General features: G+C 38.3%; 1 protein-coding gene across 1 annotated transcript; it reads left to right on the top strand.

Annotated features, from left to right (window-relative positions):
* Nucleotides 1-5,412: 5,412 nt before the first annotated feature.
* Nucleotides 5,413-15,854, top strand: GMNC (geminin coiled-coil domain containing). Its single transcript, XM_060010940.1, has 5 exons — nt 5,413-5,484; nt 7,032-7,206; nt 8,928-9,016; nt 9,931-10,047; nt 11,770-15,854. The coding sequence occupies exons 1-5, from the start codon at nt 5,482-5,484 to the stop codon at nt 12,385-12,387; spliced, it is 1,002 nt and encodes a 333-aa protein (XP_059866923.1). The 5' UTR covers nt 5,413-5,481; the 3' UTR covers nt 12,388-15,854.
* The last annotated feature ends 4,782 nt before the right edge of the window (nt 15,855-20,636 follow it).

Here is a 20,636-nt window from a genome sequence, read left to right on the forward strand (position 1 = left end):
AGGATTTTGGAGTTTTACTTTATTGTTGGCATGGTACTTTATTCATAGTCTAACGCTTCTGCTCATTCATTCAAGTGTTATTTAGCATTATTAATTTCATAGCAATCATAATTCTCTGTATTTTTCTCAGATTGTTTTTGAATGTATAAATGCTTCCCTTAGCTAGAGGTTTTTATTATGCTTTCATTTCGTAAAAAAATATGTGGAAAACAGTTTGACTAGAAACACCCAAATTTGATTATTAAAAATCTCGAGTAAGTTTCTTTGATTTGATTGTAAATAAGGTGATTTTGCCACAAATTATTGGATCAATAAGAATTCCGCTAACATTTTATGGATTGTTATGGATTACAAAGATATGGAATTATAACTTCACTTTAACATTTTGTATCTAAATATATTTCTTTGTCTTCTTTTAATGAAAGATGCCACATTGTTTCAGATTCTCTAATTCCAGGGTTACAACGAATGAGGTCCTGGTGGTCCTGTTTTGCTAGCACCATGAACTAAACTTTTTGAATAAGCCAGCCAGTGATGTACCTATTTGTATTATCTTCAGGATAAAATTAGATGTCATGGTCTGTGCCAATGCACCTTTTAGGTCTTTAGTGCCTAGTCAGCAATCCATCTACTAACCCCGAGATCAAAAATCCTTAAGAGAGATTTCAGGAGCAATGAAGGTACTGAAACCTAGTTTATGAAAGTATTACTGCTCCTGAAGCAGAAATGCATTTTATTTCAAATTAGAGTTGGACTAGCATAACTCTGATGTATAGTAATCATAATAACTCACGATTTCCATTATTTTCTAATGTGGTTAAAGTAATGAGGAGTAGAGCTGTGTTTGTTTTATGTTGTTTGGGATTCCACATCTCTAATCTTTCCGTTAATTCAAATAACTTTCACTACTTATGTATTTACAGTGCTATTGAGATTATCTTACTGCAATTTGGCCAGAGAGGAGAGTGGGGCTTCCCAACCAGTGCACCAAAATGCGATGAGTTAAAGCTCTGGGAGATAGTGTTATCCCCTGTCCTCATGGTGGCCTGATAGGGCCTGGGAGAAATGGGATATTTGCCCACAAACATAATTTTCTTAAGTGCCATATTATGAGAAAAGCCAGAAAAAGCAATTTCACAGAGTACAAAAGAGGTTTCCTGCACTTTACACAATGAATACAGATTTGCATCCACTTGCTAGGTATCCTTCAATATGAAGTACACAGTTGATAATTTGAAAGATTTGTGAATATCATTATAGTATATGATGGTTCTTAATATAATACAATCCAATACAACTGAAAAATTAAGCAATCACTCAATGAGTCAATAAGTAAAGGTCTAAAGCTGGTTATAAAGCTATTGAAATAAATGCTTGTTAAAAATCCAATAAAATAGTATCATAAATCTCTACCCCCCACCCCCTCATTCTCCATAGCACTTATCTGAGTCAGGCCTGAATCGAACATTTCACTCTATAATCTGTCCCTGGCTCTTCTCTTCTCTGGCTAATAACCTGATATTAACAGTTGACTTTCTTTTGTATACCTTTTGTTCATGTAGAAATAGTTTTTACTAAGGCATGAGTTATTGCATATGTGATGGTTATTAGAAGCTATGGGTAGGTGGTGAAGAGTAGGCAAGACTCTGTCCATACCAGCATGATTGATTTCTGCACATCACTCTGGAGGAGTGATATTCAAAACTAAAACTAAACACGTCATGGTTCTCCAGTTATGCTGAAATAAAACACGCAAATGTTAAACCTCCCACTGTAAATCACTTACTGAATTGAATTTTCTCTAAGGGTTTCACTTTTCTTTACCTATATGTGAAAGCAGGCCTAGTATATTTTTATCCCCTGGAGACTTAGCTGTAGAAGTTAGAGGGAAAGGTTATGTTCATAAAGAGAAATTCTTAATTGTTCTTTTATTATATATGCTACTGAATTCACTAATGAGGTAATCAAATAAAGTGTCCTCCAGGGGTAAAATAAAAGAACATTCCATATGCCAATCTATTTATCTCCTTGGCCCACCTCTGATCACACTCTCCCCTTTTCTGTCTGCAGACTTGGTTTGTGTGCAGGTCAAATTACCTCCTATTTTGTTATATCTTTGGCCTGGCAGGAGGCAGTGCCCTGATTCAACAATTGGGCTGTTATTAGCCACCTTTCTTTAAACACCATCCCTTCAGCCACAATACAAAAAAGCAGCTTTCAAGCGATCTTATTTTTCATAGAAGAAAAATCATCTACATGGATTGCAATCACTAAGGAAGGTGCACCTTCTTCTTTGATACTTATGAATAAAAAATGGCCAAAGGAATTCACATTACTGCTTAATTGATTCATTTTTCAAAAAATAATCATCAAATAAACCATAAGGCTTATACCTAAGCAGTGGACCTTAAATAAAAATATGAGCTTAAATCACACCTTAAGAATTTAGAAATCTTTTCCATTAGTTTATGATTGCTGGAAAGCTTTACCTTCTGATTTATGTTAAATTGTCAATAGCTCTTTACTGTTTAAAGATTCTCTGCCACCATATACACTTCCAGTCTTACTAAGCTAAAGTAATTAATGATTTATGAAATATTTATGTGCTGAAAATCCATCAAAAAGTTCTTAAAAATATTTCTACCCCTCAAAAAAACCCCTGGAATTTTACAAATGTTGTTTGTATTTTTAGTTATTTTTAATAGGCAAGGCACTGCAGCATATATGTTCAAAGAAAGAGTCTTCTACACCTAACAGTAATAATAGCTACTAGTCATGATTTAGGCAGTGAATTAAGAATGTTCAAGCATTAGTGGTCAGTTTTTTAACAAACCGCTCAAGTAGGTACTTCTTTCTTAATTTACCACAGGAGCTAACTGAGGATTTGGAGACCATCATATAGCCTCAGGTGACTTAGTCTCAGAGGGTAGAGCAGGAATTTGAACCCAGGTATATTTGGATCTAAAGCCTACGCCCTTTATGTCATACCATGCTTGCTCAATTGCCTGTTTTGTGTCATTTTTGGAGTCAAGAAATTGTATCTCCCAAAGGCTTACATGTCTCAGTTATGACAGTTTTCAAAAACAAAACAACCTCCCTCCTCCTTTTTCTTGCCCCAGGTGCTCATTGCAAAACTAATTAGGATTTTCTTTGCCCTGAACAAGATCATTGATTCTTACCACCTAAATCAGTTTTGAACTGTTGCCAGGGCATCTTTGCCCTTTGTGCAGCGAGAGCAGAGAGGGGACCACTCTTTCACGTCACTGAATGAAATGAGTCCTGTTGAGTGACTCGGGTAATAACTTCCAGGGAGTGATCTTCAAATCTGGTACTAGTCACTTAAAAATGTGTGAATAAGGCTTCCCTGGTGGCGCAGTGGTTGGGAGTCCACCTGCCGATGCAGGGGATGCGGGTTCGTGCCCCAGTCCGGGAAGATGCCGCGGAGCGGCTGGGCCCGTGAGCCATGGCTGCTGGGCCTGCGGGTCCGGAGCCTGTGCTCCGCAGCGGGAGAGGCCACAGCAGTGAGAGGCCCGCATACCGCAAAAAAAAAAAAAAAAAAAAAAAGTGTGAATAAACAGTATTAGAACAGAATAAAAGGACTCTACTGAGTCTGATACCTTCCTCCTCTTCCTCTTCCATCTCTTTCTTAATTTTGGACACAAAGCTTAATGAGCATCTGCTAACTGTTAGTCACTGCTAAATGCTATGGATGGTAAATACAAGGCTGAATGAATAAAGGTTAAAACCGGTTTAGAGAAAGGACTATGCAGACCAGAATCAGAACTTTTCTCAATTCCTTCACTTTGTATTAGTTCGCTAGGGCTTCCATAACAAGAACCACAGCCTGGATGGCTTAAACCACAGAAATTTATTTTTCCACAATTCTAGAGGCTGGAAGTCCAAGGTCAGGGCGTCAGCAGGGTTTTTGGTTTCTCCTGGGACCTCTTTCCTTGACTTGCAGATGGCTGCCTTCTCTCTGTGTCCTCACATGGCCATTTCTCTGTGCATGCCATCGATGGTGCCTCTTCCTCTGCTAGTAAGGACACTCATTTTATTAGCTTAGAGCACCACCCTTATGACCTCTTCACCTTCATGACCTCTTTAAAGGCCCTATCTTCAAATACAGTCACATTGAGGGTTAGAGATTCAACATATATAAAATTGGGGGAAACACAGTTCAATCCATGAAAATGTCCATTACATAAATATAATGTGCAGTGGAAAGACGTCAAAGAGAGTCAGAAACTATAATTATGGTAGTTAGCATGGATGCTGGAGCCAGAGGTTCAGATTCCCAGTCTGCCACTTCCTAATTGTGTGAACATTGGTCAAATTTAACTTCGGTACTTCATTCACTATCTTTTGAAACAGAGACAGTAAAAGTACCAGCCTCCTGGGTTATTGCAGATGAAATAAGAGTTGGCTGTTAGTGGTAGATGAATAGTTTTAAGGATATTACTCGTTTTTCTACTCTGGATATAACATAGGAATGGTGAGAATAAAATGCAAGAGGAAAAATGGCAGAAATAAAACACTTTGAGACGTATTAACACTAAATTTTCTTAATTATATTAATTCACTCTATGTAATAGTAGTTGTGAAGAAAAGACCAACACAGAGACAGACACTTGAGATTCCTACATTTGTAGCTTAATTCATTCTTCATTGAGCACCCATTACATGTTAGAAATTGTTCCGCGCACTTTGGAGACAGCAGTGAACAAAACGGACAGAAACCGCTATTCTCCTGAAGCTTACACTGTAGAATGGATACAGATCGCCTCCACATTTCACACCCACTTCAGAAGCTGGGGAAAATGAGACATTATATAGAAGGAAAAGGGCAATCAATCGCAACGTCATAGAGCAAGCTATTTATCAAGTGGCCAGAGAATACCCATGAGCAGTATTAATCTTGGGGTTGGAAGGGTTCCCCAAGCGCCGCTCTGAACCCCGAGATGCTGGTTTGCGTTTTTCCTGACCCTACACCCTGGCTCCCGGGCCAACCTGTGCGCCCCGCCTCGCCCGGCAGCTGCGTGCCTCGCGCGGGCAGGAGCCGGGATCGCCCTACCCGTCCGGGCGGCGCGGTCACGGCGGGTCCTGACGCCGGGGCCCGGGGGACGCGCGGCGAGCCGGCACCGGCGCGGGTTTTGAAGCCGCGCTGCGCACCCGGAGGCGGAGCGCCGTGGGCCTGCCCGAGACCCCGGCCCGCTGGGTCCCAGGTCTCGGGAGGCGGTCGCCGATAGTGGCAGTGACTTTGGCTTTGGCCAGATGTCTCCTGACCCACGTCACCAGCTTGTTAAACCTCGCACCAAATCAGAGGGCGGCGCTTCCCGGGAGCCCCGGGCGTCACCCGGAGCTCCCTTAGATTAGAACTCGCCTCTCCTAGCTCCTCCCCTCAGTCCCATTTAAAGCTCCCACCGGCTTTCCCGAAAAATTAAGAGTGGGCTCAGTTTCTGCAGCGCCTTCTTCCAGGGCAAGATGGTAAGTGAGGAGCCGGCTTTAGCTAGTCCGCTGGCGAAACCGGGGGTCTCTGAGGTCTACTAAGCTTTGCCTTTAGAATTTCTTCCACCTTGGAAACAAGATTTCTCTGCTACCTGCCAATTAAAACAGGTCTTCCTTCCTGCTCCATCTCTCTTTTCTTCTCCCCTGTCTCCTCCTGGCTTTCTCTCTGTCTCTGTCTCTCTCTCATCCTTTCGTCCTCTGTTATTTCTACTCTCTGTACTGTCTCCCAACTTTCCCTTTACACCTGTACTCGCTTTTCATTCCACCTCTTTCTCTAGATTATGCACATATTTGCAAACACTTGAACTTGAGGCTAGGGGTATTTGGGGTTTGTTTCCTTCTCAGATGTCAATTGCATAATAGCTCAGCTTTGATTCCAATAATAGCCTCAGGGGAAGAGCCTACAAACATGCTTTCAGAATAAAAGAAAATAGCACTTGATAAACTTTTGGCGGAATTTCTTTGGTCTGCACTGCCCACGCTGGACTTGCTTCAAGACTGGACTTTTTCAAAACTTAAATTATTGGGAATGTTAACAAAGTGTGACTTAATTGACTTAACTTTCTTTTTTCCTCTTTTTATTTGTTTTCTCTCTGTTTATGTTATGCCTGAGAAAGTTCACAAGTCAACAAAAGACTTGTCGTGGTCAAAGAGTTTGTCCAAAGCTGGGCTCTGCTGAAATGAATGGCTTTTACCTGATTAAACATTGACAAATAATTAGGAATGGGCGGTTGTACAAATTAACCCAGGGAGTCTGCATACCTGCCCCTAACTGGACGTTTGGAAACAGTGTGTTTGAGGTTTGAGGAAGCTGGGGCAGGAGGGTGTTCACTGGCTCAGAACACAGTAGAGAATACATGCCAGGCAGTTAGTAGTGGCAAGATAACTTTGGAAAGGCATTGAGATGTAGTGGTGGAGAGACCTAATTAGAGCTTCCTGTCTCTGCTAACTAACCTGTTTCAGTAGTATCCAGTAGCATTTAAAACCAGAGGAAGAGAGGTAGGAGGAAAGGAGGAATGGAGCAAATTTATAATTCAGAAACTAAAAACAAAAATAAGGAGGTTAGATTATGTGACGTGTTCTGTCCATTTCAACCTTAGCATTCTAAGTTCTTTGTCATTTAAGGTTGTTAGAAATATAATTAAGATATTTGCTAAAAAGAGTCAAGTAGCTCTTACATGTTTCACTCATTAGGTAGAATTCCTTTTACTTAGATCTTGGGTAGCCTTTTAGATGCCTCAGACCTGGCAACAGAGACTACTCCTAGATATTTACAGGTTTGGTCCATCTCATACTAGCCTGTTCTTTGCTGAGAGGACCTAAGGAAAGTACTGGGTAAACCAAGGAGCTGATTCCTTTTTAGTAATTATATTTGGACCACTCAGAATCAATCTGGGATCTATATTTAACACCTTTACTGTTTTTTATTCACTGCGCATATTTTCTGTTTCTTTCTCCCACTCTTTTCTCCCTCCAAATTCTCATCACCCCATCTCTTGGGACCTCCCACATACTGAATTTTACAGAACACCGTTCTGCCTTGCCAAGACCAGTACTTTGTAGGAGGCCAGAGCTATAATTGCCCGTATTCCGGTACGACGTCAGAATCTAGTGTTGACGTTTCCACGGAGACTTGGGTCTCTTTCTGGGCTGCTGGTCTCCTGGACAACAGAGAGCCCCAACAAGCACCACAGGCACAGGGTAAGTTCTGCTCTTCTGCTTTCCTGGTAGATCTGAAGCCCTTTTCCTGTACTCATAGTTGCAAGGCATTATGGGCTGGAACTCTGTAAAAGAAGGGATGATATGTAACGTTTAAGAAAGCCCAAAGACTCCTGTATTTTGTAACCTAATAACTTGCTTTTTGTGTACTTGCCAAATAGTGAAAATGGGCTTCTTCCCGTTGCTCACTGTACAATATGTATTTCTCCCTATACTTTACAGTTCTTGGAGATTTCAGAGTCACTGAGAAAGTATGGGTCTGGGTCAATGTTATATAAACAATACTATTGTGATGCTTTTGGAATTAAAATACCAGTTAGAGCTTTTTTTTTTTTTTTTTTTTTTGGTATTCAGGAAAATTTCCCTGGGTATGAGAGAGAAGCAAGGAGAAGTACTAACTTAATCTTTTATTTCATAAAGGAAATTCTATGAATAGTGTCTTATAAGTGGAAAGAAAATGATTCCTTTTTGCCTAAAGAAGACTTCAACTTTGGAGGGAAGTATAACTTTGATGGAAAATTGCACATTAATTTTGCCCTGGGGCTTAGTAAACAGTGTTTATAACTATTAAAGGAATTTCTGATTAACACTCAAGTTTCTGGAAGAACTCTAAGGCCTTTCAGAATTCAATATCTGGACTGTTGGTTCTACCACAGGAATTTGTTGAATTTGAGAAAAGACACAAACAAAAAACCCCCAAATATTGAAACACACTTATATGTAAGGAAGGAAGTTATTCAATTTTAGCTTTCTACTGCAAGAAACACAGAAAACAGAATGCCCAAGAATGTGAAACCAAAGAGTGTATAAAATTTTATTCCTGTCTCCTTGCCCATCATTCCACTTTAATCAGAAATATTTCAGTAGTATTTTAGTTGAAGTAGAGGAGAGCAAGAGTCAGAACTGTACTAGATGAGGAAAAGAAACTAAAAGTAAACCAAATTAGCATGCCCAAGCATAGTTCTTATTGGTAGGCATAGTTCTAATTGGTAGGCATAATTTGCTGTCAAATATGAAAAGAACAACAAAATCTCTTTGAAAAATCATAAAACACTTTATAGATGATGGCATTTGAAATACGTGAGTTTGGGTACAGTTTTGAGGTTTTCAATGAGTTCTTCAGAGAAGCAAGTTCAAATTATTTTGAAGTAGAAAGTGCTATTCCATAGAATTCTGAATAAATACTCTCTCTCAGGCTTAACTGATAGGCAGATAGGCAGAAATTTTTCATCTGGGGAAAAACGGTAGCATCAAAAATAGGATTTGATTCTGGAGCCAAACACTATATCATTAAGCACTACAGCTTAGAAAATAAGATAAAAACTTGGAAAACATAGTGGAATTGAAATGTAGGCCTACTTGAGGGTGGGACCAATAAACATTTGCATGAATTAATAAGGCAGATAGGATAGTCTTTATAAATTTAACCAGCAGGAATATATATATTAGGAAGGAAGTTGACCTCTTGACTCCTAAAAATTCACCTCTGTAGCCACCTTGGCATATAGTCAATAAATATTTGTCTTTCATAGCATGCTTGCCCCTTCTGAAAACTTTAAATGTTATTTTCCCATGTGGAGGCAATGGCTAATTTTAGAAAGGTAATTGAACCTATTACCTTTCCGAAATCCTCCAGTGAGTTCTTGATTACACAAAAACTGCATGTGTGTTTTCTCAGTTACCCATTTGGTGTTTTCACATAGAATCATCCAGTGACTCGAATTTCCCTGTTCTTAATTCGTGTTCATGGGAAGAGGCTCAGCTTTCCTCTCAGCTCTACAGAAACAAGCAGGTATGTGTAGATAATCAGAACATGAGACCGGCCATGTTCCACGCAGTTCATTCTCAACATCATACCTTAATGTCACATGGCTTCTTTTCCCTTGTTCAATTCATTGACTGGCAGTTTAGAACCAAAATGGTTATTTGTCCACAGAGAAGTCAAAGTTAGGTGATCACCATGACAGAAAATAATAACAACAAAAGCAACAAAAACCAAAACCCTCTAGGAAGACCTTCAATCAAGCCCCGACCTTACACATTTTAGCTGTATGACCTCCCAAATCCTCCTTTCTCTTATCTATGAAATGGAGATATTTGTGCTGCCTACCTCGGAGGGCTGGTGGAAAGATCAAATGATAGAATGAGTGTGATAGTATTTTTAAACGATAAACAGCTCATCACTTGGACAAGGGATGATGATTGTAAAAGTTCTTGCAAAGATTGCTTCATTTTCCCTATTTTGTTTGTTGTTATTTATGAGAGAGTAATTTAATCTAGTGGACGTACAAACTGACCTGAGACTGAGGGAAGCCAACCCACATCTTTTTTTCTTTCTTCTTTTTTTAACATGCAAGGAAGAAGTTCAGCAAAACCTTTCTAAACACCGTTTTCTATATTTAAACAGTTGCACGCAGCTCATTTTCCTACATACCTTCCCGATCCCCTTGTGGTTACAATTTTAAAAGTCATATAATCTCTTCAAACACTTTGCAATGAAAAAATTCAGAGCACAAACTGAACAATCAAGTGGTAAGTGGGTGTAGATTGAACTTAGGCCTTTGAGGACGAGGGCTCCCTGAGATTGAGTTCATAAAACAAACAGAGTAATAATCAAGTTTAAGTAAGTTAAGGATCAGTGGCATTATTATAAGGTTTCAAAGTCAATATAGTGGAGCAGCCTTCACCATTGTCTGCTTTTTGCAGCTCCAAGATACTCTGGTGCAGAAGGAAGAAGAACTTGCTAGGTTACATGAAGAGAATAATCATCTCAGACAATACCTGAATTCTGCTTTAGTTAAATGTCTTGAGGAAAAAGCCAAGGTATGTGATGACCCCCTTTATAAGGACAGAGCAGTGATTTGAGAAAGAAGACAATTTGGGTAAAACTCCTTGATTCAGTGTAAGAAGTGTATTAAGCAATGTGCCTTGAAATGCGTCAATAGGATGGGCAAATTTTTCTGAAGGAAATATAGCACTTTCACAACAATGTTTATATATCATTTCCCTGAAGTATCTAGATTGCAGATTTTAGCATATATTACAAAAGGAGCTGCTTAAGAATCAAAAACCAGTCAAGGAGATTGCTGAGACAACAGAGGCTAATCAAAAGATAGAGTTGGATGGGACGCTGGAGCGGGAATTAGATCCGAGAGACGTGCGTTTCTTTTATCTGTTTAACTTTAGGTCAGTCACTCTCCCACTTGGGGCCTCATTTACTTCTTTGTAAGTGTATGGGCTAAAAGATCTTTTAAGAATCTTTCCATGTCTAAAATGTTATAAATATGGCTGGAACCCACATCTCTTGACTGGTAATTAGACATAGCCGAGTACATTATCTGTTCATGAACATTTCATTCTTACCCTTTTAAAATGAACTGTTTCTAACTCAAGGATAGTTTGCCCATAGTCCCTTTTTGGGGTTTTGTATTTTTTGTTACCTGTCTGCCATTCTGTTACCATTATTGTTTTATCATCAATCTTTACCTTACTTCTAGACAAGCTACATTATTTATCTAAATCGATCATATTTCTTACGACTCTTACCCAGATATAGCGGCTCAGAGAAGAAAAACCACTATATTTAGTGCCTTTAGAATTCAGTTAGTTTTGTTAAAAAAAGGGAGCACAGCTTACAGTTATTAGCCTGGGGTCCTATCTCCAGCCACCATTCTGTGAAAAAGCACAGTTATTAAATTAGTAAGTGATATTAATTAAGCAATTTTTCTCTCTTGTTCTCAATTTTGCAAGATTTAGAATAATAGAATACATACCACATGGGAGTGCTGTGAAGGTTAGGAAAATTAGAGGAAGAGTGTTATGTAGAATTGTAATCAGTGGTTCTGTCTAGATTCAGGTGCCTTAGGCTTAAATCTAGGCTGCATGATCCTTAGCAAGTCACTAATGTGCCTGTGCCTCAGTTTCCTCATTAAAGGAGGGTTTAATAGTATCTACATAAAATGAGATCATGCATAGAACCCGTGTTCAATACATGATAGTTGCTATTATTGCCATAATAATAATAATAATCATTACTTCCCGGAACTGAAGTTTTAAAGACATCATTTCAACTTTTTTTTTTTTTAAATGCTGTATTTTTAATTTTTTAATTTTTTTGCGGTACGCGGCCCTCTCACTGCTGTGGCCTCTCCCGTTGCGGAGCACAGGCTCCGGACGCGTAGGCTCAGCGGCCATGGCTCACGGGCCCAGCCGCTCCGCGGCATCTGGGATCTTCCCGGACTGGGGCACGAACCCGTGTCCCCTCCATCGGCAGGCGGACTCTCAACCACTGCACCACCAGGGAAGCCCATCATTTCAACTTTTAAATGACTAGTAAAATTATATGAATTGGAATTTCTAGGTGGTAACTTATCATAGATTTTGATTTAAAAGCAGAAGTTAATCCAATGAGTTTTGCTTTTGCATGTGAAAATATAAATTTAATCAAGTTTTCTAAGGAATTAAGGTGACCAGTAAATATTTGACAGTCTTAAAGAAAATGATGTTGATTATCTGACTGTGTATTTTCAAATATTACTTCCCCAGAAATTGCTGTCATCAGATGGGTTCTCCAAAGCACGTGGAAAATTCAGAAAGGGGAAGAGGAAACCCAAAGAGCAAAGATATTTTCCTCCTGAGATTCCCCATCATAAAAATGCCAAAAGAAACCTCTCTAGTGAATTTGCTAACTGTGAACAACCTGGGCCCCCTGTGGATCCCTGGGTTCTTCAAACACTGGGGTTGAAAGACCTCAACACCATTGATGACACCTCATCAGCTAACTACAGTGCCCTGTCATCTCATCCCAGACGGACCACAAGCACATTTCCCCAGTTTCTGAATGATGCAGTTGATTATCCCGGTGCCTCCGGGGAAGATCTGCCAATTGACTATGGAGGTGACAGAACAACCCCCTCACACAGCACTGCCAGCCACAGGGAAGATTTTCACTTCCTTTCTCAACTTTCAAATCCCCCAGGAGGACTACAAACTCTTCCTTACTATACTTCTGATGTGTCACCCAATAAGACAGAGATGGCCTTTTCCACATCCCTGAGCCCTCACTGTAATGTGAAAACTCACTCCTTCCACCAGGGACAAGCCTTTGTTCGTCGAGATGAAGAGGGAGGCTGGAAGTTTACCTGGGTCCCTAAGCAGTCTTAGTGATCCCCTCCTCTATCACAAAGGACTGCCATGAACTCTGTTTACAAGACCTGTCTTGCACTTGAACCTGACTATGTGGAAAATGCAAGCTATTGCCCAGACTGTCTCCTGCCACTTTAAATGTCACTCTCAATTACCTACTTAAATCTGCAGGGAATGGCTTCCAGGAATCTATAATGAAACATGCCTGCTCTTCTTTCACCTAAATTTGACTTGTTTACACACCCACACCTGCTGTTGACTTCCTTCCTTGGCCCTATACTTGAAAAGGTATTTTCCAATTGCCTGAATATTCCTTTGAGACCTACATGTGCCATTCCAATTATAACAAGTCTAAAAGCTTTTCTTCTTTCATCAGACAGTTTAAATGTTCACAGCCTTCACCTTTCCACTTTTATTTCTCTCCTGTTCCTCTTCATTTCTAAAAACTGCCTTTGAAATGAGCATTATAATTGCTCCACATAGCTGTTATTGGGTGTTCAAATAACTGGGGGTGGGGTAGAAACAAGAATCTTTGCCCATTGCCATTCCTGAAGACATAAAGTGAGTAATGTTATGTGTAGTGCAGTTCATTAACTTGAGTGTCCCATGATGGAGCTGACAAAAAAATCTCTTCAACACCTGGAAGTCTACTGATAAGCAACAACACTGATAAATTAAAAGATAAAAGAGAATGAAAATTACTTCAAAATGCCTGCATGGTGTATCAGCTTCTATGGGCACCTGGCATTGTGTCTGCAACCAACATCACTCAAACAAGAAGATTTCTGAGGAATTCGTGGTAACGGAATAAGTCACTATCCTAAACTAATTAGATGCTGATACACTTCTATTCCTGAAAGTATAGTCTAGCCTAGCTCTGACACTGTCTTACTTATCCATTCAGTCATTCATGTGTTCATTTGTTCATTCATCAACACACCCAAAATATTTGTGGAACACCAACTGTGTAGCAGGCATTGTGCTCTGTGGTGATGATAAAATGTGAACAAGTTAGATGCTGTGGCCACCCTCATGAGACTTAGACCCACTCATCTGCTGTGACCTTGAGAAAGCTACTTCCTTGGTATGAAAATTCAGTTTTCCCAACTGTAGAATACAGAAGTCAAAGTAGATAATCACTGACATTCTATAAATTGAGCCTGGGTCCCATCAGCTTTACTCCAACACTGCCATCCCAGGGCACTGTTCTCTGCTTTTGATTGGCATTGCAGATATGTTGGGTGAACTTTTTTGTATACAATTTTTTTTTAAATGTGAGCCATTTGTAGTTAACACTAGAAATCATTGCTCTGATCACAGTATTCTTTTTTCTGGTATGAACCCATTTTTGGGTTAATTCAGTCTGTGTGAGAACATGCATCTAAAAAATAGAGACATTATTTTCTAAATAAGTGTGCATAGATTTAATGGAAATATTGACATCAAAGATCTCTCTTTCTAGATTAAAAAACATGCATTCTTCATGTTCATGTTAGTTCTCCTTCTTTCCAATTCCCCAGGCTCCCTATCCTTCACAGAATAAGTTAGGTATCAAAGATGTGCACCTATGATTTTTGGGGAACCAAACTTCAGTTGATGATAAGACCCACCATGTTGTACGCCTTTCCCATTTTTCTTTATTCCACCCTTCAGTAAGTCATCTGTACAATCAACGCCTGAGAGCATGAGTATTCTATTTGGAATTCTTTGTGACTAAGACATGTCTTTTGTTTTATTGCTGTTTGGGTTTTGCTTTATTTTGGTGATGTGGACAAATGATCTATTTATGAAGTTTTGCTACCACCCAGTTTTCTTTATAATCCGTGAAGGGGAATCAAATATATTAATTATTTTCATGACTTGGGAAGAAATAGAACACATTCTATTTTCTAAAAACAAAACCAAAACAAAAAAGTGCCTTTTACATTCTAATATCTGTTCCCCTGTATGGTGAAATTTATCTCTTTTTAATTACAAATATAAGAATTAGAACTGACTGTGCTTTAATAGTAGGAATCAAGAAAGCAACATAAATATTTTGAAAGTCTAAATGATCAAGTTGTAAAACAAAATTGATTAGTCAACAAATTATTTTGCATTTTTTATGTGCTTCATCATGTGTTAGGTACTATGAGGAAGCACCCAGGCTTAGCACATTTGGTACATACAACAAAGCCACATAAAATGTAACAGCTTTTAAGTGAAACTTGGTCTCAGCCCAGTTTAAAGAAATTACAGCACATTTGTGGTAAAGGATAACTCGCTCTGGCTTATGTGGGAGAAAATGACCACTTGTTCTTACAATCATATCTATAGGCATTTGATATTCACTGGAATTATGTATAGAAACTTATTTTACTGATGTTTGAAAAATTAGAAATTTCTCTGACCTGAGTATATGTTCTAACTTTATGGTTTTACCATGCCCATCCAGTAAACCAGAGTTAATATTTTACTAATATAAAGTGAGAAATAAAAATTAAATAGCACTTTTGTGATTGCAATGAATATTTTTATATTGTGCATAACATTTTCGAATAATGGATTTTCTTCTCCTGGGTTTTAACCATAATCTTTTGATGTGCACCTCTTTTGTATGGTATATGTGGCCAGACTAATATTTTCAGCATTTAGGGTTCAATGGTTCTTTCCTTTATCCGGGGTACATTAATGAGGCTTTCAGATGTTAACTGGCCTAAAAGGTCAAGTGCTTTGTGTGTACAGCATTCTCTTACCTAACCTCCCATAAAAATTAGAATCCAGTATCAGTTTTTAAAATTTGATCACATTTCCAATGTCCTCTAATCATCTGAAAATAGATCATATTTGTATCTCACTAGTATCTGGAAAATAAGGGCAATTGGAAAACCTTACTTATGCAGGTGACATTTAATGAATGGGATTGTTTAATACTGCAGTGATGCTAAACTATAATTTTGAAAATTTTGAAGAAAAGAAGCTATGTGAATCAATGAAAAGAATTACTGTTTGATCTATTTCAAGAAAACAGAAACATTTTTTTAAAGTGTGACAAATCAACAACTGACCTACTAAGTATAGAGTTAGTACACCTATGATAATTTTTTGATAAATTTACCTCTTGCCTGTAAAGTCAAGATATGCAATTTACATTTGTTTCAGTTTACCAAAAGATTCACATAAGGTCAATATTAAATGTACCATTTAAAAAATTTTAATAAATCAAAATAATAAAAATTTAAATTTTTAGTAATTTTATTTGGTTTACAAGCTACAAATATATGGTATATTTCTTAACATATTTGTCATATTTTTAGCTACATTTTTTGTTACATGAACATAACCAGACATCCAGTTATGATTCTTAACATTGGATACTCTATAAATGTAAGATATAACTTAACACTTAATATTTTAAATGATTTTGATTTGTTTATGATTTAAAATATTTCTAATTATATGTAAAAGTCAATTTTGTAATGAATTTATATCTAATGAATAAATAAATGACAAAAAATTTAATCCTACTTTTTTGGCTTTATTTTAGAAAATATTTCAGTGAATGAACAACAGATAAAAACAAGTTTTTGGTATTTATTTCTGCCATAAATTTTGTCATAGAAAAATATATGTATTTTTTTGGCTTCCCTGGTGGCACAGTGGTTGAGAGTCTGCCTGCCGATGCAGGGGACACGGGTTCGTGCCCCGGTCCAAGAAGATCTCACATGCCATGGAGCGGCTGGGCCCATGAGCCATGGCCACTGAGCCTGCGCATCCGGAGCCTGTGCTCCGCAACGGGAGAGGCCACAGCAGTGAGAGGTCCGCGTACCAGAAAAAAAAAAAAAAAAAAAAAAATATATATGTGTATATATATATATATATATATATATATATATAAACTTCCAAATAGTGGTATGATTAATAATTAAGGCACTCATTCAACAGATATAGTCTGTGCCAGGCTCTGTAGAAGATATAAAGAGGAAATACAGGCTCAAGCTAACATAGCTATAAATGAGAGAAAATAACTTAAACATGCTTAATCAAAGCAAGGGAATAATTAGCGTTCATAATTAAAAAGTTCGTGCTTCAGATATGGCTGGATCTAGGTGCTCAAGCAGTACTGTCAGGAAGCTGGTCTGGGATCTCAAGGAAAACTGATGATTAGGAATGAATTCTGGAATGCTGTTAAGATAGTCTCACCACACAAAAGTATGGCAGAAACCAGGATGAGGTAAGCAATGTGAGCCTAAAGAGCAGCAAGCTATATCCCATAAGATATTGTCTGGTTTTGTAACATTCTCCTTATCTTTCACATTGTTACCCCCTCCCCCCTGAAATGAATAAAGTCTCAGTTAAATGTTCCAGATTGGTCTCAGTCATACCATGGTAGATTATGAAAATATTTGGGTGTCTGTACATACAAATTGTGAGCAGATTTTCCCTGAGGTCACTATAGAAGCCATATATCTATCCCTAAGGGGGAAATTAATATCAAGAGAAATAATTTGAGACTTGCGTATCAGGCCAATAACCCACTGTTACACAGGTTACCAGTAATGGATAATCCGGATTTTACTTAGTTTCCTTACAGGGATTTTTTTTTTCTTGGAGACAGCTACCTCTGAAACTCACTCACTCTAAATAACCCTTGAAAATGCATGTCATTAGTACAGGTTATTAGAAACATCTTGATTCCCATTTTACAGATGAGAAATCTGGCTTTAGTGTTTTATAGATCACACTGTAACAAGTAGCTGAGGCCCAAAGTAAACCCTGGAACTAACCTTAGACCCAATTCTTTTTCTTCTATATTACACAATGATGATGTTTGGGACCAGTAAATATATTTACAGTCTGCAGTCTGTTACAGATAATTATAAGCCTCAGAGCTAGAGGCCTGGGAGTATGGGAGTTGTCTTAGATCTTTGCTTACATTCATCAGAAGGCTATTTGGGGGTCCAAGCTTTCTTAATCCCATCATTGCTAAAAGGAATTATTCACAAAAGACTTAATTCATCCTCCACCATTTCAAGAAAAGGGAAGTGTATAAATTGAAAACTATTGTAGAAATTTGGGATAAAGAGAGTGGGATGGAAAAGGTAGACTACGCACAGTGAAAAATATTAATATGCTTCTTAAATGAAAGGAAGATAAATTGAAAGGGAAATAAATCTCTCTTCTAATCTTGCTACTGCTGCTAAAAAGCCTAAAGCCTAAAGTAGCAGTTTATAAGCAATGCTCATGAAGTCTCTTTCTTCTTCCCTTCGCACAGGAAATAGATTTTATGCCTGTTGAAGTAATAGCATTATTCCCTCTCCTGTCAATCCTTTTAAGTATAACTCTAGGGACAGTAAAACAGTTGAGGAAGCATATTTACAGTGTTGAGCCCACTTCTTCTAACTTACAGGGAGCATTCTATTCTCTCCCTTTGGAAATCAGGGGTTAAATGATACCTTTTCAGGGGCACAGCTGATGTTTTTCTTTCATCTCTTTTCCAGGCTTATAATATGAAATAATAAGGCATTGAAAGGGTGTTTCAAGGTAATTTCTCATTTCTAAAGGGTCCCTAATACTCAATGGATGGTCCCTCTGGGATGAGGCCTAAGATCTCAGATCTGTAATCAGGAGCGTTCCAAAGGTACTGTTCCCTCAGGGTCCTCTGTTTGCTCTGAAGCTGAGAGCACGAGAAGCCCTTTTTTTTTTTGCGGTGTGCGGGCCTCTCACTGTTGTGGCCTCTCCCGTTGCGGAGCACAGGCTCCGGACGCGCAGGCTCAGCGGCCATGGCTCACGGGCCCAGCCGCCCCGTGGCATGTGGGATCTTCCCGGACAGGGGCACGAACCCGCGTCCCCTGCATCGGCAGGCGGACTCTTAACCACTGCGCCACCAGGGAAGCCCGAGAAGCCCTTTAATGAGTGTGGAGTGAGAAGTCAGGACCCCTAGTTATAATCAGGCAAAAGGCCGAATCACACCCTCCTTTCATTTTAGTCTGCTGAGATTTGCCACCTTCCATTCTTCTTCCATCCCTAACCGCAGGAGAGTCAAAATGGATGGAACCTGAAAGTGGCATCTGCACAGTGCACCCCCTGCCCCATCCACTGCGAGAGCTGTGTACCCCAGGAATTCCAGCCTCCTTTGGGAGCAGAGCACCATATTGCTATAGACTTAGCCTTTCCTTCTTTTGATTTTAAGGATCATAAGTAATCCACCTAGTCCATCCTATTGTCCTCACTCCAAATTTCTACAGTAGTTTTAATTAATATGCTTTCTTTTGAAACGATAAAGGTTGGATTAGGTTTCTTGTGAGCTGTTCTGTTAGCAACAAAGGAAGAAAAAGGGCTGAACATCCCAAATAGCCCTCTGATAAATGTAAATATCTTCCTTCCAATGGCCTTGGAATGGGCTTAAGGAAGATTGTTTAATATCTATGCTAATTATTAGCATTTATTTGTGTCAGTAGGTCAGAATACTGACAAAAGATTCACATTCCCCTTCCCTACATTTGAGTGATATTATGGAAAAAGAAAGGACTCTAGTCAAAAAATTGAGCTTCTTCCCTCACAGCTGTAACACCCCAGGAATTAATCTAGCGTTCCTCAGCCTTCGTGTATTCACCTATAAAATGGAGATAATGTTTGCCCTATCTATCTCATAAATTTCTGAGATAATCTTTTAATTTTTAAGAACCATGTGTAAGCTAAGATTCTGTTATTTTTCACAATTTTCACACAGAATAAATGTACATTCAATTTAATTCTTGAGTAGAAAACTTCATACTTCATAAAATGCCATGTCTTAAAACCACTTATACATATTTCTATTGATTCAAATCAGTAAATTCTCTCTGTTTTTCTCTTATGTTCAAAGTGCAATTTTATGTTCCAGGGACTATGGCCCATGTCTTAAAAGAGTTTACAGGTTAGTGAGTGGAGAGGAACTAAGAAAGGAGTCATTGAAGGCATGTTGAGACATTCATTGGATATTAAGTTAGAATTGCGTCAGTAGAGATAGATGCAGGAGGAAAATAAAGAGAAGAGAAGCTCAACAGGGTAAACATGAGGCCTATGAAAGGAATGATCACTAGCCCAGGTGGCTTCAGGGTAGATTGTTTATAAAATAAAATAACTATTCTTGGAATCCAGAAGAAATTTCTGTACAATGAGACCTGCTGCTGACTCTACAAATGTGTTATTAATAATAGAAGGGAGGCACCACCTATAGCACGCAAAAGAGTAAAGGAAATAACTTAGATATGCTATTTGCATCCTTAAAATAAAACAATTCATTTATGATTTTCATGACTATTTACATTGGTATTGATACAGTAACTCATAAAGAAGTCCAACTTTTATGATTTATTTTAAAATATTCTTAACTTCTCAAGACAGATTCAGGAAGACTCTTCAAAGACAAAGGTAAGGAGATACAGGTAGTGGAAACTACCAGTTGTTCTTGATTCATATCCAGGAATGGGTAGTGATTTTAAGTGTGTTAAAATTTACTTTATATATGTGAACATTTTAGTGTTTCCCTTTGTGTTTTCTCTATTTGCTTAAAATATGAGAAAATGATAGCCCATCTAGAAATTTGAAGCAATATCAACTGGTTTTTTCTACAATTACTTGCAAACTGTTTTTTTCGTTTGATGAAAGAGTGTCCAAAAATTGCTTCTATGCAAAATACTGATCCATATTTTTTCTGGTACTGTTAATTAATCATCTTCAAATTACAGCTTTGTGAAAGTTTTCCTGAAAATATGTTGCATTTTTATATATGAATATGCATTTATGAACTTCACATTTAATTTTTGTATACAAAGGAAATGAGTTATGAAATACATATTAAATAATAAAAATGACAAAAGCAAAAACATAATTATATGAAATTATATGTTTCTTGGCATTATATATAAAAATAAATATAAAAGAAATTATATATTTCTTTACATGAAACAATAAAAATGTATACGTGAACAAAACAAGAAGCAGAGGTGAGATAAACAATACAAATTTTTTTGGGTGGGGACAGTGGAGGAATGGAAAACTTTGTGTTTTTATAAATATTTACTTATTTATTTGGTTGCACCAGGTCTTAGCTGCAGATCCAGGGCTCCTTAGTTGTGGCTCCAGGGCTCCTTACTTGTGGCTTGCTGGCTTCTTAGTTGCGGCACGTGGGCTCCTTAGTTGTGGCATGTGAACTCTTAGTTGCGCCATGTGTGTGGGATCTAGCTCCCTGACCAAGGATCGAACCCAGGTCCCCTGCATTGGGAGCACAGGGTCTTATCCAT

The sequence above is a fragment of the Delphinus delphis genome, chromosome 4 (genome assembly GCF_949987515.2).
Source record: "Delphinus delphis chromosome 4, mDelDel1.2, whole genome shotgun sequence".
NCBI classification, from domain to species: domain Eukaryota; kingdom Metazoa; phylum Chordata; class Mammalia; order Artiodactyla; family Delphinidae; genus Delphinus; species Delphinus delphis.